Below are 18,877 nucleotides of genomic sequence, written 5' to 3' on the forward strand. Positions count from 1 at the left end.
TTTTTCAATTACTGAAATATATGTCAATTACTAGATTCAAATGTTTTACTTGATTTTTGTATTTTAAAGAATTGTTTTTTACACACTAAAAAGAAATTTATAATTAATATATAAAAAAAACGTAATGCCTATAAAAAAAAAAGATTACGTATTTTTTTAATTTACAGGAAATTCCGGTAAAATTGATAGGCTATGACTTTCATTTTTCACACGTGTATTCCTTGTGGTTTTTCATATAATTGTTTTAGCCCATATATTTTTTTTGCACTTTCATTGTCTAAAGATTTTGGACCATAACTTCTGAAGGGACCTATATTTCTTTGGACCTTTCATTAGATACCTATAACCTTACCTTTTGATCCCGTTTACTTGATCATTACAAGGAGCACTCGACATAGGGATAAGACCTTTAAAAAGTCAACATAGGATGTTTACTCCTCCATGGCACCTGATCTTACTTATTTTTTTCTGAGGTCTATGATTTCTATGCTCCTTATATGTATTATTTCAATGGATTTTTCAGAATGATTAATGTTCGTTATTTTCATATTTCCATTCAAGTAAACTTTAACCTTATCTTATCGTTATGCTTTTCAAATATATCTTGAAATTTAACATTTTTAAAAGAAGATACAACTTATTCAATTTTTAAGGCTGAGTTAGTTGTTATATATATTTTTCAAAAGAAATAGAAAGAAATATAGTGTCTCTATAGAGGACCAAAATGGAATTGTTTCTCTTATCACCTATATGATCACCTATGATATGCCTATTCCTATAACATTATTATTAGCAATTCTTTTCAAAGATTACCTATGCCCATTCTTATAAAATCATTATATATATCAGCAATTCTTTTCAAAGACCATCTCTGCCCATTCATATTAGATTATTATCAGCAATAAAGCATAACTTATTTCTCCATAGATTGAATCAAGAGTGCTGGTGATTATGTTTCGATTACTAGTACTTCTTCAACCTGCGTGTTTTCAAATTCTATGATTTCTATGCTCCTTATATGTATTATTTTCAATGGATTTTTCAGAATGATTAATGGTTATTTTCATATTTTCATTCAAGTAAACAATTAATTAACACTTTTAACGTGAAATATATTTATTTTTTTTCTACATGGTATTTATTTATACCGACTATGTATATTTTAATCATTCAAATCTCGTCAATTGTTATGTTTATTAATCTTCTACCATTCAATTTTGAGAAACGAAGCATAAATAGACAATACATGTGATCAAGATACATTTTAAGAAGTATTTGATTTTTTATATACTGATCAAGTATAAATCATAACTTAATCAAATTTACCAACATTCTTGCTCCGCAATAATGGATAAAATCATAAGGAAACACCTTTACTTATTGACTGGATGTTGACTTTACACAGAAAAGCAACGTCATTAAGACACGTACATCTCTAAAGCCAGACAGTATAGAGCTACCGAACATCCTTTGTTTACCATATAGTGTGTACCCCTGTACCCAGGTACTGACCTGTAGGGATATTTAAACCTATCACAGGAGGTTCAGGAAGTCGAAACCACTCGGGTCCTTACCATGCGGGTCTGACACGGAATCGGAATATAATCACATGGCACCTTATTGACTATAAGCGTGAGACAAATGGAAAAGTTTTAAATCAACAAAAATTAGATGGTAAGGTTATAGCAATAAGGGCAAAAGGAAATTGATCACAGTTAAAGGCACACACAACGTAGTTTTGATCTTTAATTTGTTATTCCTTGTATAATTATTTTTAAAGAATCTAATAACTTAAAATACCTTACTGTGATTTTATTGTGCCTGGTACATGTAATACGTAATACTGTGCACCTCATTTCCTCTAATTCACATTTCTAGGAATGAAAAAATATATAATAAAAACGAAATTACGCTGTCTTCGATCTCAAAAGTGCATTAAACAATTCATATCAGGAGCAGAGCAAATACAGACCTCTAAAACAACAGAGGTGGGATCACGCGCCATAGAGGACTGAACATTCTTTGCTTACTGGTCACATCCGCCATGTATTCCTTGTCATGATTGGAAAATAATGGAAATGTGTCGACAATTCAGTGGGAAAAAATGCCCTAACAGTTAGTATGAACAACAGTCAGTCAGCGTTTGACTTAGTGATAAATTGTATTTAGTTTTATTTAGTTACACGGTCATTGACCCTAGAACTTACGAAATGATTACTTAGAGGGAAAGGTATTTTGTATATTTTGTGTACATGTACTTTGGGTATGTCTTAAAATATAATAAACTGAAAATACATCTGATAGAATCGTACGTTTGAAAAAAAGTTTGAACAGAAGTGGAAATTGTATAAATATGAATAATCGTTTGCAAAATCACATGCAAAATCACATGCAGTTGGAACATCTATTAAATAAAATCAACACGAATACATCATAGTTGTGTTTTAATTGACAGTCTGAAATTAATTTGACGATAATGTATTCAAATTTATTGTAAAATAACTGGGCTATTCAAATTCAAGAAGGTACATTATTTTTGTAAATTAAATACATACTATAAATTTAAAACAAAAATAATGGCATTTTATATTATATGTTTAGATTTAGAAGTATCTGAGATAGGAACATATATCTAAAGGTACTCATCAACTCAAGCATTGAATACAAACAAATTCTCCATTTCTTCATCTAATAGTGTCTTGAGGTTATCCAATGAATGAGTTCAAATCATATAATATGATGCACCAGGTTGACATTTTATGTACTAGTACCAGGCCTCGGGATATAAATTAACATAACTTAAGAATGATGGAAGACCATATTTCCTTTCAAGTGACAGTAATATTTAAAATTTATTTCTTACTCTAGTTGCAGTTTTTATTTCCATATACCTTTGTATTCATACGTTTTTACATACAGTTGGTATTATTTGTTTGACTTCATTTTTTATTCAATATACATTTTATTTTCATGTGCGCTTTCGTTTCGCGGTATCTTAACAGAACTACTTCATTAATGGATAAATTCTGAAGAAAATAATACGACATTCTCGAAGGCCCGACTGAACACTGCAAACTGTGACCAGAGCAGAGCAACATGAGGATAGTCATCATTTTTCTCTGTATGTAGAAAATATCTAGAAGCTAGAGGTTTAATGTTGAATTATTTACTTGTAGTCAAAAATGTAAAAATGTTAAATGTACATACTCTACTTTGGGGAGATGAATCATTATCTTTGCAAGAAAATGAAAGAATATTTGGTATTGTTCAAAAATTTATTCAGGATACTGGTCGTTTCAATTAACAACTTTTTGCATTTACTACCTCTTTGAAACTATTTTTATTCTGGTCATTGTCGTCTTTATAATAAACAGAATATTAATTGATATATTTGGCAATAATAGCTATTGGTTTTTTTCTTCTATGTTCATGCATATTATTGTAAAACTGTAAAACTTTGTAAATATTGTATGGCTATTGAGATTTTATGTATGGGAGAGGACTATCTAAGTTTTTGGAACTTGTGTCCAATCCCTTTGACAAGTTGTCAATAAAATATGTTCAAAACAACATGAACCCCTAAAACATCAGAAGTGGGATCAGGTACCATGGAGAAGGGATCATCTCATGTTGACTTGTCACACCTACCACAAGTTACTCGTTATGATAATCAGGTAAACGGAGAAATCCGTATCTAATCCAGTATGAAAGTTGTGGCTTAACAATTTGTATAAAAAAATCTGTAGAAGGTCATAGTATCGAAAATAAATTGTGAAAAAAAAACTTAAACGAGACATTTCATAACCATTTATCTTGGCATATATTAAACTCTTTCTAATACCCCATTCATACGACGGAAATTTGCTTATGTGTGCAAATATACATATGAGTAAATCTACACACGTCAGTAAAAGTTAATTTGCTATGCGTTCAGACGAGATTTATGTACTGTAATTAAATTCTCATATTATTATATAAAATTAGGAGATGAACAGAATTAGCACTGTGAATTTTTATTTAAAAAGGGGATATTTTCCTTTTATTTGGATATAAGACTAAATAACCTCAAAGGTACTAGGACAAAATCCGATCCACTGATTTACTGGTACAAAAAAACGAACTTAATAATTTAAGGACAAAGAATGGCATAAGAATGTTCACACTTATAAAAACCATTGTTTAATGTTTTGGTCCTGGTGCTAAAGACTGTTGAAGAGCGTTTGGTGTAAAGAAAGAGGTGTCTGTTGCCATCTAGCGGTTGGCGTCTTCAGCAGAAACAAGACGATTGGAGTCTTTTTGTTATTGGGAAATTCAGAGTACATGTACATCAAGTTTGAGAGACCATAATGAAAAATCTGCTTGATATTATTGTAATTTCCAGGAGAAAGAAAATGGTGAAGAAACCGAACAGTGATCGATCTCAAAAATCTTTAAACAATACAAATATGTGAAGAAGAAATAAACACGAAGCCCTGGAAATTCATGGTGGGATTTCTACTGAGCACCAACAGGTGCCATTGAGGATACTTACGAATGCTTATTTTAAACGAGGTTGTTGAAATTCCTGTAACATCAGCTTATATGTAGCTTGCCCTGGTTGAAAAACAGAGAAAGCTAGAAGAAAGTCATAAAGAGCTAATCTGTAATGAGACAAGTTCGATTGATGGAATTTACATGTATATTCCTATCAAAGCTCCATGGAGACTACTTGAAAAGTAAGGGGACTACTAACTGATCCTGAAGGACGCATGTTCGCGACCATATTTACATCTTTAGAGAAAAATATGAATTTGCCAGAAAGGGTGCAAGATGCCCACATTTTCGAATATTCGAAAATTTATCTCAGAAGAGAAAACGGCTTCTTGTTTTCAGAGTTGAAAATGCCATTTGTAGAAAGTACTATGCTAGTACAATCCAGCGTAACCTTGAACAACTTGACTTTTGAAGCCATGCACCAACAGATCTACCCTTAAAAATTCCAATTTACTTTCAACTTTCGTTGAGGTAGTGCAAGGATAACCATTAAAATCCACGTTTTTTTTAGCTTTGATTTCTAGCCGCCATGTTTACTGACTGGTATTTAACATGCTCCAAGTCATACACAACCGATACAACCCTCAAAATGGATATTTATACTATAAACAAAACGAAATACACACATAATAAATTTACTGCGTGTTCATACGACAAAATTTACTCACATGAACTAATAATTTGCGACAACACGTATGCAAAAGTTAATTTGCACCTAGTCCTGACCAGGTGTAAATTTACTCAACTGTGCAGACTTTGTATGCAAAAGTTAATTTGCACCTAGTCCTGACCAGGTGTAAATTTACTGACATGCAGACTTTGCATGTTAGCAAATCATGTCGTGTGAATGGGGCATAAACATAATTAAAGAGAGTTGTAGTAGACACAATATGCATGTGATAATAATATATTGCCTGCAATGTTGAAAATACAACAATTAAATTCATCATGTTTTACATAAAATCTGGGCTTTCTCTTATACAACATTCGTAACTGAAACAGATGTGTAAAATTCCTAAGGCGTTTTTTATTTCAAGTTCAATTGGAAATAGACATAAAAAAAACTATTGAATACGACTTATATGACTGACTCCAAACAGTTTTAACAGCCGTATACCCAAAGCAAAAATTAAATCAGATGGTTCTTGTTATGTATCTAAAAAAAACGTATTCCACGTATGTCTATGCGAAGAAGTGTACAAATAAAAAGTCTAAAACTTAATTTCTTTTTTGATTCTTAAAATTTGGTGTTTGTAAGAGATTATTAAGATTATCAATAACATCAAAACACCTACGATTATGTAACGTGCATTTACATGTTTCTTATACTCATTTTTCCAATTGAAACTTTTGCCAGATATTCCTTATTTACAAAAATCTATTTTAGTACCATAGTATGGCATGTCAAACGTTGCAATATTTGATAATCTTGTGATGTATATTCAAAATCTTGTGATGTATGTTCGAAATCTTGTGATGTATATTCAAAATCTTGTGATGTATATTCAAAATCTTGTGATGTATGTTCGAAATCTTGTGATGTATATTCAAAATCTTGTGATGTATATTCAAAATCTTGTGATGTATGTTCGAAATCTTGTGATGTATATTCAAAATCTTGTGATGTATGTTCGAAATCTTGTGATGTATATTCAAAATCTTGTGATGTATATTCAAAATCTTGTGATGTATGTTCGAAATCTTGTGATGTATATTCAAAATCTTGTGATGTATGTTCAAAATCTTGTGATGTATATTCAATATCTTGTGATGTATATTCTAAAACTTGTGATGTATATTCTATAATCTTGTGATGTATGTTCGAAATCTTGTGATGTATATTCTATAATCTTGTGATGTATATTCAATATCTTGTGATGTATGTTCAAAATCTTGTGATGTATATTCAATATCTTGTGATGTATATTCGAAATCTTGTGATGTATATTCTATAATCTTGTGATGTATGTTCGAAATCTTGTGATGTATATTCGAAATCTTGTGATGTATATTCAATATCTTGTGATGTATGTTCAAAATCTTGTGATGTATATTCAATATCTTGTGATTTATATTCTAAAACTTGTGATGTATATTCTATAATCTTGTGATGTATGTTCGAAATCTTGTGATGTATATTCTATAATCTTGTGATGTATATTCAATATCTTGTGATGTATGTTCAAAATCTTGTGATGTATATTCAATATCTTGTGATGTATATTCGAAATCTTGTGATGTATATTCTATAATCTTGTGATGTATGTTCGAAATCTTGTGATGTATATTCGAAATCTTGTGATGTATATTCAATATCTTGTGATGTATGTTCAATATCTTGTGATGTATATTCAATATCTTGTGATGTATATATCTTGTGATGTATATTCGAAATCTTGTGATGTATATTCAAAATCTTGTGATGTATGTTCGAAATCTTGTGATGTATATTCAAAATCTTGTGATGTATGTTCAAAATCTTGTGATGTATATTCAATATCTTGTGATGTATATTCTAAAACTTGTGATGTATATTCTATAATCTTGTGATGTATGTTCGAAATCTTGTGATGTATATTCTATAATCTTGTGATGTATATTCAATATCTTGTGATGTATGTTCAAAATCTTGTGATGTATATTCAATATCTTGTGATGTATATTCGAAATCTTGTGATGTATATTCTATAATCTTGTGATGTATGTTCGAAATCTTGTGATGTATATTCGAAATCTTGTGATGTATATTCAATATCTTGTGATGTATGTTCAAAATCTTGTGATGTATATTCAATATCTTGTGATTTATATTCTAAAACTTGTGATGTATATTCTATAATCTTGTGATGTATGTTCGAAATCTTGTGATGTATATTCTATAATCTTGTGATGTATATTCAATATCTTGTGATGTATGTTCAAAATCTTGTGATGTATATTCAATATCTTGTGATGTATATTCGAAATCTTGTGATGTATATTCTATAATCTTGTGATGTATGTTCGAAATCTTGTGATGTATATTCGAAATCTTGTGATGTATATTCAATATCTTGTGATGTATGTTCAATATCTTGTGATGTATATTCAATATCTTGTGATGTATATTCGAAATCTTGTGATGTATATTCTATAATCTTGTGATGTATGTTCGAAATCTTGTGATGTATATTCGAAATCTTGTGATGTATGTTCGATAATCTTGTGATGTATATTCGAAATCTTGTGATGTATATTCAATATCTTGTGATGTATATTCGAAATCTTGTGATGTATATTCGAAATCTTGTGATGTATGTTCGATAATCTTGTGATGTATATTCGAAATCTTGTGATGTGTGTTCTACAATTCAGTGATGCGTGCAATAAAATTGCATGACGCAACAGAAAAGTAAGGACAATTTTCATTGGTTAGAAATAACGAAAGTAGCCGGAGCGGTCGTAATGCACACATTGACACAACTTCGCAAGCATGAAATTGGCGAATTCAACCTAAAGTCAAAATTATAGGTAATAGAAAAATTGTTTTGGTATCAAGAAGCACTAAGTCAGTCATAACGTGAAAAGTGGGAATCAAGAACATTAATTTGATTTGTTTGAAGGTACATCAAAAACAATTTAGTGGCTTATTCAGTTATTGCTGGACTAAAGGATGTTTTATCCTATTTTTACGTCCTCATATTGTAGTGATGTTGATTAATCGGTATGAGTCATTCTATATTGGTGCTAGTTAGAATAATCTAGCTGTGTCTCGGGACAAACTCTCACCACGCAGGGTTCGAAATTGCATGGCCCATTGCAGCTGCATTGACCGTAGCACTAGTCCAGGGACGACTTTGCAATAAATAAATAAATAACACGACAAATTTTTAGGAGAAGGTGAATGTCAGGAAAAGATTAATTGCTATGCATCATTGAATATTGTCATTCACAAATTTGTCCAATTATTTTTATAGTAAATGTATTGAGCCGGGCTCATTTACAGGATAATGAACAAGGACTGTGGTGACAGTTTAAAATCACGTTCAGACGTTTAGAGAATATGTAATACACACAAAAATATCTCAATGGCATGTATAATATTAAATAGTTTTAAAAATAAAATAAAATATAGCTAGAAATTAACAGCGAAAAATATTTATCACGTATCATTTCGGGGTAATCCGGTTTTATATACAAACAGAAGTAAATAAACACCGATGCAGCAAGATTAAGGTCAAACGTCTCTGCACTGATGTGTCCTCAGCGGTGAGATTTGCATCTAGTCATTAATGATGTTCCCTGCATTTGTGTTAGCCTGATAGTACAACCTTTATTTATAGAATCAATCTAATTCAAATTAGATGTTAGATCCGCTTGCATACTCGCTACACTAACATCTAACAACATCCCGTTGAGGGTCACGTCAGAGGTCAAATTCTATCAATTAATCAAATCGCAGCTGGCAAAATCATCATATATTGTTGAAGCAAATAAATCTTGAGGCGTTCCGAATTTAACCTCTTACGTGACCCTCAATGGGATGACTTGTTAGATTTTAGTGTGTTGAGTATGCGAGCCGATCTAACATCTAATTTTAATTATAATATTGTTTATAGAATATGATGCAGACAGGGATACCTGGTGAAAACCTTTCGCACCCGTTGAATTACTTTGTAAAATATTAGTCAAAGGAGCCAGGAAAAAATATTAAACAATTTAATATTATGATAAAAATATTCAATTTACTATTTCTTAAGGTGATTTTGTTTTCTCAACAGCGGCTGGTCACGTACCATACTTTTACTCGTAAACTCAATTTGGCGGTGAAGAAGCAGCATTTTCTGTTGCTCACCGTCGCTATAGCTGAGCATTGCTCTACGAGCAATGTGCCCGGCTAAAAATCATAATATTTGTAATGATATATCATATTCTAGACTTGACATACAATAAACAATGATAAGAATTATTGTCGCATATCTGCAGTGATTTTCTTCGATCTTTTTGTGGTGATAATTTATCCCATATCACATGTGTGATAATACTTTCCAAACATGTTTCAAAGTTTTTACACTCTTTATCATACAGTTTTAAAGGACAGTTTTATGAGCTCATAAGTATATTAAATGGTTAATTTATCAAAACCTGCATTTAAAAATTCAGAAGTCTTAAGTTAAACCAAATTGTCCAGGGTATTCTTAGTAAGGTATGTCAAAGGTCATGGTTAAGTGACTTTGTAAGGCTGGTATTTTTTCTTTAGTTTTATGGCAATCAGTGCACATGGTAAATATCATAAAATTACCCCTTAAAGGTCTTATGCAAGGAGATAGCCAATCAAAATGAACAAATGTAGTTCTATGTATGATGTATATAGAGACAATAATATTTCTTTTCTTTTTTCATTTTCAGGAACTTTACGTAGGTCTACAGTTTTAATGTTGGACTCATGCACTAGGAATATCATATCAGCAGAATTGTGCCACTGAATCAAAGGGAACTCTTTTTTTTTTAGGTACGCATGATCGATGTAACTTCCTTGATGGTGTGTTGGCTGTTTGCCCATGTGTATTTCGGGGTATAGGTATGTTTAGTCTCAATTTTCTTTCTTAAAAGCTGCATAAGGGGTATATTTTTTCTGATCTCAAATTTTGTCTAAGCATTAATCTTTTTTCTCATTCATGAATTATCTGCTGAGAGTCTAGTTAATTAATTTATTTAATTAAAGCTATATAGTAACATATAGTGAAATTATTTCCTTGTGTGAGACCTAAAGAAAATCAGGTTACTCATTTTTATGACAATTTCTTTGATTTCAGGAGTAGCCTCCCCTTTTAAAGATCCAAAATGCGGCATGCAGTCTGTCATCAACGAAGAGTTTTGACACCTGTAATACCCATATTTCTACCATTCACCTCTGTAACCTTTGTTGAGTTCATCAGACTGGTAAGAAAAACAATATTGTTAATTGAAATAATTTTATCAAGATAAATAAAATAATTAATGAAAAAAAAATTACATGAACAGACTCCCTCATATAAGAAAATGTCACATTTTACACATTGCAATTATACATCATTTACATATCCACATTTTCCCCATTTACACATGCAGTTGAATAGATTTAGTGACTAATAATACATAGCAACAATTATTACATGAATCCTAAGACAATTCACAAAATACATGAATGCATTAAACTGTGAAATACAGATTTCGTACATTTAATTAAAATGCACAACATCAGTACCCCCCCCCCCTTCACAATCTAAAAACTTTCTTTTTAATTCAAAGTCACTAGGCAACACTAAAGATTTCCACTTATTGCTTTTCAGTCCAAGACAGGAAGTTGAGGAATAAAGTTGACAGGACATCCTGAACTGTCCTCGCTACCAGCTTATGAGGGAACCAGCTGCAGTGGACAAAGTACGTTACATCATAGGATAATAGGTAAGTCTCCGGAGTAGTGTTTGTAGCAATTCTCGTACTTGGTCCTGCATCGAAGATTCAGGACTATTGATATTTATCTCTGCATGGTTTGGTTCTTCCCAGAAACATGTTACTGGTGGTGGTCCCTATATTCTTCTGGCTTTTGTGGTGAGGAATGTTTCATTTCTAGCTCTTTTCTGATCACATTTTGTCTATCTAGCTGTTTGTCTGTCTGTCCATCTGTCTGTCTGTAAACTTTTCATATTTTCGACTTCTTCTCTAGAACCCATGGACCAATTTCAACCAAACTTGCCACAAAGCATCCTTGGGTGAAGGGGATTCAAGTTTGTTCAAATAAAGGGCCACACCCTCATTCAAGGGGAGATAATTGGGAATTAATGAAAATTTGATGGTATGTTTTAAAAATCTTGTTTTCAAGAACCACTGTGCCAGGAAAAATGAAACTTATGGAGAAACATCCTCAGGTAGTGTAGATTTAAATTTGTTCAAATCATGACCCCCGGGGGTAGGGCGGAGCCACAATGGCTGACCAAAGTTTAACATAAAAATATATAGGAAAATTCTTTAAAAATCTTCTTCTCAAGAATGACAAAGCCATAATTGATCCTATTTATATGGAAGCATCCTCAGGTAGTGTCAATTCAAGTTTGTTCAAATCATAACCCCCGGGGTAGGGCGGGGCCACAATGGAAGATCAAAGTTTTACATAGAAATATAAAGGAAAAATCTTTAAAAATCTTCTTCTCAAGAACAGCAAAACCCTGATTGATCATATTTATATGGAAGCATCCTTAGGTAGTGTAGATTCAAGTTTGTTCAAATCATGTTCCCCGGGGGTAGGACGGGGCCACAAAGGATGATCAAATTTTATATAGAAATATATAGGAAAATTCTTTAAAAATAACCTTCTCAAGAAAAGCAAAGCCATGATTGGTCAAGGGACTACTTTTGGATTTAAACTTTTCAATAAAAAACCAATTTTTACTTTTTCCTAGCCACAGTGCTCAGGTGAGCGATGTGGCCCATGGGCCTCTTTTTTTTTTTTTTTTTTTTTTAAAAATGATCAATCATTAAATATAAATAAATCAGCTGTTAAAAAATTTGCTTCATATTTGAAGTGCTTTAAACCGACCCTTTGATGAAAGTGACCAGTGTTTTTTGCACCTTGGAAGGTTTATTGGTAAAATATAAGAAGGAAGTTATGATTTTGGTGTCACTATTGTTGTTATTTAAGTTTGATTTGATTTTTATATTACGAGTATTATGAAACTGTTATTTTGTTACTGAACGATGGTTAATTTTAATTGTGAACAAATGTACAAAGATGAGGAGTATAATATAGTTGGCTATGTATGTTGCCCAATTTTTGAACATATTATGTAATAAATATTAATAACAACCTTTGAATAATTGGAAAGACAATATTATAAATATGATAGCATTTTTGTACATGAGCATACATTTTTGAAAGGAAAAATAAATTATTCAATTGCATTAAAAAAAATATTTTGTTTCATATTCTTGCGAATTATCAGATCATTCTTCTATTATTTAAATACTCTGTCATTATGAAACCTTGTTAATAATTAAGTAAATATTAATTGTACATTTGCACCAATTTTTACATGGCATTTTCACACTAAGAATGCCACGTGCAAAATTATATACAGGAACAATTCTGAACAAATATATGCAAGTGAGTTGTAAATTTGATATGTAATGCATACATTACAAAAACCCATGACAGTGTTCACTAAAATGAAATGTATGGACTCTTATATAAATACTTGGTATATGTGATATGGATATTATGGATGATATTTTTGAGAATGACACAAGTAATGAAATTTTTCAGCATTGAATTGGATTCTTGAACCAGAGCCATGTGAACCTGGTCCACCTGTACCTCTCATTGAAGACCTGTTAACATCACCAGAGTATGTTCATTCTGATACCCCTATGGTATGGTTACAGCATGCATTATCCCTGAATCCATTAAAAGAGCTGCATTGGCAACGAAACAACCCAATGTGGTCGATTGTAAGGAAATATAGCATATCAGCTTCCAACTTTGGTGCAGTTCTCAGTTCTAAGCAAAGGCGGTAAGACGTGTGATTAAATTTTTGCGAAAAAGACTTTTAAAATTACAGTCAAACTTTGTTATCTCAAACCCATTATCTCATATTTCATGGATATGTCACAGTAATTTTGAAGTCCAAACCATTTATAAAAGACTGGGACATTTTATTCTTGATAACTCTTTATGTGTTATTCTTGAATCCACGGATATTTCCAACATTTTTCTTGGTCTCATTGAGTTTGAGATAATGAGGTTCGACTGTAATGACTAGATATTTGTACATAAAGATGCAGGAAATATAAGATTAATAACCAAAAATCATATTTTCTTCTCCAGATTGACATTGTCACTGAAGAAACAGCTGATTTCTGCTTACAATCTGGAGTCCATCAAGGCTGTTGCATGGGGTATCACTCATGAAGATGATGCTTTGAGAAAGTATGAAAAGGACTTAGATGCAGCTGTAGAGCAGTCAGGTATACAGCACAAAATAACATTCATTCAACCTCTGACATGTTTACATTCAATGTGTCAAAACAAATAGCAGGACTTATCCTGGTGACAAACAGAAATCAATTACTGAAGTCTAATTGTAAAAAAAACTAGAAATATGTCCATAGGACATGAATGCCCCGCCGAGGATATATTAGTAAAGCAACATGAAATTTGTACATGTATAAAATTTGATCAGTTTGGTTCAGGCAGGGCTTATAGTTAGTTGGGAATAAAAATGTAGGTCCAGCATCCAAAGCAAGTCTGGTAGTGTCCATCCCTAGATGCATCATCCACGCAAGTTTGGTTCAGGTAGGGTTTATAGTTACTTGGGAATGAAAATATAGGTCAGATCCAGCATCCGAAGCAAGTCTGGTAGTGTCCATCCCTAGCTGCATCATCCATGCAAGTTTGGTCTAAGTAGGGCTGATAGTTCCTTAGGAATAAATCTGCTCCAAAAACTTCAACCTGGTCACTCATCTGGAAAATGTAGGTCAGATCCAGCATCCGAAGCAAGTCTGGTAGTGTCCATCCTTAGATGCATCATCCAAGCAAGTTTGGTCTAAGTAGGGCTTATAGTTCCTTAAGAATGGACCTGCTCCAAAAACTTTAATTTGGTCACTCATCTGGAAAATGTAGGTCAGATCCAGCATCCGAAGCATGTCCGGTAGTGTTCATCTCTAGATGCATCATCTATGCAAGTTTGTATCAACATGTAAAGTTTGATAACACCATCTTGAATGGTATGTTTAAAACTGAGCTAAACACTATTTAAGAAAAGTCAGGTCAAGGTCAAAAAATGTTATTGCAGTTGCATAGCTCTCATCAATATCTCTCAGCATATGAAGTTTGATGAAAATATCTTGGATAGTTTCTTTGAAACTTAGCTTTGAACAGAGCTAAACACAAAGTGGGACGGAAGGACAGAAGGACGGAAGACGGACATGACAAACACTATATGCCCCGGCCATATTCATGGCGGGGCATAAATATTCAGTTACCAACATATTCCAGAAAATTTGCTTTTTGAAGTGGAAGGATTATAAAAGCTCTACTTAGAATTTGTTTGCATTACAAAATCAATTGTATTATGGTTTGTTTGCATTCAGTAGTATTATAATTTTTTCTGAAAAGGATATGGTTGCATGAATCCGGAGTGTTGGGAGCTTCACCTGATGGCTTAGTTGTTCGACCACCAACATGCAGTGTATTTTATCAAACTCCAGAAGCCAAAGACGCCATTCCTAATATTGTAGAGGTGAAGTGTCCATATACAGCATCGTCTTCAACAGTAGCAGATGGGGCACAAAATTTGAAGGATTTTTCATAGGTAAATAACATTAAAAATCTGTATTGTCCAGTACTTTGAAATTAAAAATCTTGGTGAGTAAATGATTTCAAAACATGTATTAATTTACAAGTGCAGCTGTTCAATATGGTATGAAGATATTGAAAAAGGAGGGGATATGTACTGGTATAACACAACTTAAGTGTTTTTTGATTTTTTTTTAGATCTTAAACAAGATACCCTGTGCCTGAAAACCAGTCACCCATACTATCATCAAATTCAAGGCCAGCTACACATATGTAACAAAACATTCTGCGACTTAATTGTGTGGACAAGAGTAGACTGCATTGTGATTAGAATAGTAAAAGACATTGAATGGACAGCAAATGTTCCAAAGCTGATAGATTTCTACATTAACATTTTCATTCCAGCACTGATGGAAAACTGAGTTCTGGTTTGAACTTCTTGACACTTAGTTTTGTACCTCTAGAATTTTCTAACAATGGAAAATGGGTAATCATGTTAAATGTGTTGAATGTTCCTAAGTCTCATAAATGTATGATATGATATGTCACAATCCATCATAAAACTTCTGGCTTATAAGACTATTTTAAATAGCAATGATGATTAATAAAATCTATGTACTACATAAAAAAAGAATATCAAAATTTAGAATCATTTTATTAATGAATTGAAGATGTTATTCTCAAAGTGAAAATGTAACATTTTGGTCTTTCTTAATAGATAAATTGTTGAAAACATGAATTTGTTGAGTTGTGCTTTAAAGGTAAATATACTTTAAACTAGAGATTTAAAATTATAAGTAAACCCTCTTCCAAATTATATTGTCAAATGAAGAATGGAATTGCCAAACATTCTTGTAATAAATCCATGCTAACAAAAGGGATTTTCATTTTCTGAAGTATATGTATTACAACATACTACAAAGTTAACATATATAACCATTGACATTGATAACAAATCAAAATTTGCTTATCCCTTGCACTTTGGTATGAATATCTTCACTGTTTAGTGTATACTGTCACACGCCAATGCAAATTTATAATAAGTACATGTATCTTTAAGTAATTTCTTTCAAAAGTGGAGCTTGCAAGTTTACAAGACAAGAACAGAGTTGAAATATTTTTGTTGAGATTGGTCTGTAAGTAGATGGTATGTGACGGAGAATCTCGTAATTCTTTATCCTCTCGTTGGCTCTTTCCACATGAATAAGTGCTTTAGCAATTTTGTAACACAGTGCTGCTTCTTGTATGGTAAACTGGCCTCGTGTCGATAAAAGAGCTTTTATAATTAAGCAGACACCCTGGGGCAACTGGTCATGAATGGTGAAACCTTTGACCACCAAAATAAGGTCTCCAGCTTTGAACTTTCGTAAAACTTGGCTGTGACGTACAATAGCTACATCAGAAGTAGAACCTGGGTACAGCATGGAGCAAAATGTAAGTGCACCATTTGGAGGCACGCAAGTTACTGCTTTAAAAGTATGGCAACTTTTGTACATACTGTAGGCCATTGCCTGATTATCCATATGTGTTGGGATGTCCTGGATTGTTTCAATTGCATCCATGGATGCTCTAGCAGAGGAAAAATCCTCAAAAGATTTTGGCAGAGACCCTGAAAAAAAGTTGGAAAAAAATTAATTTGATTATTTGTAATTGTGTAAAAAAAATTGTGTTACAGTCAATCTTTCAAGAATACAATAAATTTAACTGCATTAAATTTTTGCAAGTCATTATGATAAATTTTAAAACAAACCTTTGCATTTAAGCTGACTTGGAAAACATTCTACGCTACATTCTACACTACGCCATCAGACAGCATCTTGTATAGGGAAAAGACCACTAATTATTTTCCCATAGAACTCCATACAAACCTTAGGCCCTCTCAGTACTTTACTATGACAATTTCAGAAAAATCTTTAGCATCATTTCAAACTTTGTTCTAAGCCCTAACAAAAAATACTGAAAAAAATACATGGTCCCATGGCGTTTATAGGTCAAAATTGCAGTTATTTTCAACTTTTAGAGATTCGCAGTAAAGAACACGCGGCATAAAAAATCAACCCCCACTCCTAAAATCTTCCCTGGCATTTCTATAGTTTCTGTAATATTCCCTCATCCCATCATTTATTTCAAAGGTCATTAATTTTACTTTAAAATGAAAACAATTAAATACCTGATTTCAGCCAATGGCGTAACGCCTACCCATTCAGTATTCGGTTTAATGTTCCATAACAAACAAAGCCATGTGTGCATCCGGGGATTTGGTGCTCTCATTCCTATACTTACATACTTACCTGTCCCAGAATTAGTCAATTGTGGTAATTTCAAAGACTATACACCTACCTGTGAACATGTATGAAATTTGAGTCCTGTGACTTCAGTGTATTGGATACTGTGACCATCTCAAATGATGACACCTTACTGCTACCAGCACAATTCAAAGGAGTGAATGACGTCTGGGCCGGTGATGATATTTGGATATATTGGTGACTGTAAGAAATAAAATATTTGTACAATGAATTGTTTTTGTGCTTTAATGTTAATAAAGTGATATTAAGTCAAAATTGAGTCAATAATTTCATAAGGGTGGATTCTACCCAGAATTAGGTAAAAAGCTCCAAAATTGGATAAATCGTAGTTAATTAAGCAAAATTCAAAGGTTTTAAAAAGACTGATATAGAATTTTTTTATGCTTATGCAAAGGATATTATTTAAGACTCTGATATACTAATTGATTCTTATCTAATCCCTCCTATTGCTCAAGTATGTACAAAAAAGTTTCCCCACCCCCCAGTGAAAAACGCTTAAAGAAATAGCAGGTGCCCCCTTTTATTTTTGTTTACAATTAATTTAGACAAGTTTAAATCAATCCTTTTGATAACAAATCAAAGTTCAATGTCTGTAGTCTTATACTTTACAATCAGAAGCTACTTTTTGAATTTTATTCTAAGAAAAGGAGAATTTAAATAATTTTTTTTAAAAATTAAAGAAAAGCAAAAACTGACTTCAAACCCCAAAATGTACTATACAATAAGAGGCTGGAAAGTTAATAAATAAAAAATTTACCTGCAATGTACAGAAAACTGTCCGACAAAATACATCGGGTGGGTAGGGAGTCTCCATTTTCTTCTTATATAGAGAAAATGCCCCTGCTGATCAGAGACCTAACACTCCCAAATAATAACAAAATATGTTAACATAACAGTCAATCTAAGATGTTCATCCCTCAATGGCAACAAGTTTTTATTACAGTAACTGAAATTGTTAGGAAATAGGAAATCACAATTGGAATTCCTTTAAATGTACCTTCTCTTCGTTGTATTTAATATCGTGGATTGATATTGGCTTCCTTTTACTAGACTCTATTTTTAGGGCAAGCAATTCCTTTTCCAGTTGTATACTGAAAGGAAAAAGAAACGCAGGGTAGCAAAATGTTCGGAAAAAATTTGACCACATGACCGAAAATTACAAAAATTGGTCAGAAGAGAAATTTAGTCAGTGTGCACCAAAATCAGTATTCAGAATTACTCAACCGTAAAATTTATGACGTCACATAGGGAAAACGCTAAAAAGCCCAAAGCACGTGCAGTTTGATAACAACGAGTTTGTCAACAATTCTTGTTGCATTATTTGATGCATATGAGGTATGGACATCGTTTTTCAATATTAAGAGACATTATGAATTTTTTGCAATTTTGGCACAGTTTACGGAAGTTCATTGGGGTCTTGTTTTCGAATTGCCTAATTTATGAAAAAGGCAATAACGGTTTAATAAGCTGTTTCTTGTAATTTTTTCCCAATAAAACTTGTTACCCGTTGTCAAAGAGGGTCTGGAATGGTTTTCAATCAACCGTGACGATGGCGTTAACGCGAAACAGAGCCATGTTACGAGCGGGTTATTCGTCCTGCCATCTCTTAAATCGCCACCTTACTACCACAAAAAGAGCAATTTATACAGTAGAAGATTATAATCATTACATTCATACAAAATTTGAAAGAAAACAAGTCCGTAATTTGATCTTTTGAGCCAGTCAA

At 32.3% G+C, this 18,877-nt stretch overlaps 1 protein-coding gene and 2 long non-coding RNA genes across 5 annotated transcripts; 2 read left to right on the top strand and 1 right to left on the bottom strand.

Moving 5' to 3' along the window:
• The first annotated feature begins 7,781 nt into the window (after positions 1-7,781).
• Positions 7,782-10,359, top strand: LOC134241732 (uncharacterized). The gene is made up of 3 exons (XR_009986720.1): positions 7,782-8,043; positions 10,025-10,093; positions 10,329-10,359. It is a non-coding gene; the product is annotated as an uncharacterized LOC134241732 (long non-coding RNA).
• A 4-nt stretch (positions 10,360-10,363) lies between these two features.
• On the top strand, positions 10,364-15,584 carry LOC134241730 (uncharacterized). The gene is made up of 6 exons (XR_009986719.1): positions 10,364-10,455; positions 10,845-10,959; positions 12,815-13,061; positions 13,376-13,515; positions 14,666-14,861; positions 15,044-15,584. It is a non-coding gene; the product is annotated as an uncharacterized LOC134241730 (long non-coding RNA).
• Positions 15,484-18,236, bottom strand: LOC134241729 (uncharacterized). 3 transcript variants are annotated; one of them, XR_009986718.1, is made up of 5 exons: positions 18,149-18,236; positions 17,909-18,006; positions 17,186-17,332; positions 16,596-16,661; positions 15,484-16,454 (listed from the first exon to the last, which is right to left on the bottom strand). XR_009986718.1 is itself a non-coding variant. In XM_062723754.1 (4 exons), exons 3-4 carry the CDS (start codon positions 17,193-17,195, stop codon positions 15,901-15,903), a joined length of 564 nt encoding a protein of 187 aa, XP_062579738.1. In that variant the 5' UTR covers positions 17,196-17,332; positions 17,909-18,006; positions 18,149-18,236; the 3' UTR covers positions 15,484-15,900. The 3 variants fall into 3 exon arrangements, 2 of the variants coding, with proteins under 2 accessions (XP_062579738.1, XP_062579739.1); XM_062723754.1 differs by lacking the exon at positions 16,596-16,661; XM_062723755.1 differs by lacking the exon at positions 16,596-16,661 and having other exon boundaries at positions 17,909-18,012.
• Between the last annotated feature and the right edge of the window lie 641 nt (positions 18,237-18,877).

The sequence above is a fragment of the Saccostrea cucullata genome, unplaced genomic scaffold (assembly GCF_032062105.1).
Source record: "Saccostrea cucullata isolate Sc308-1 unplaced genomic scaffold, CSIRO_AGI_Scuc_v1 ctg9, whole genome shotgun sequence".
NCBI classification, from domain to species: Eukaryota; Metazoa; Mollusca; class Bivalvia; order Ostreida; family Ostreidae; genus Saccostrea; species Saccostrea cuccullata.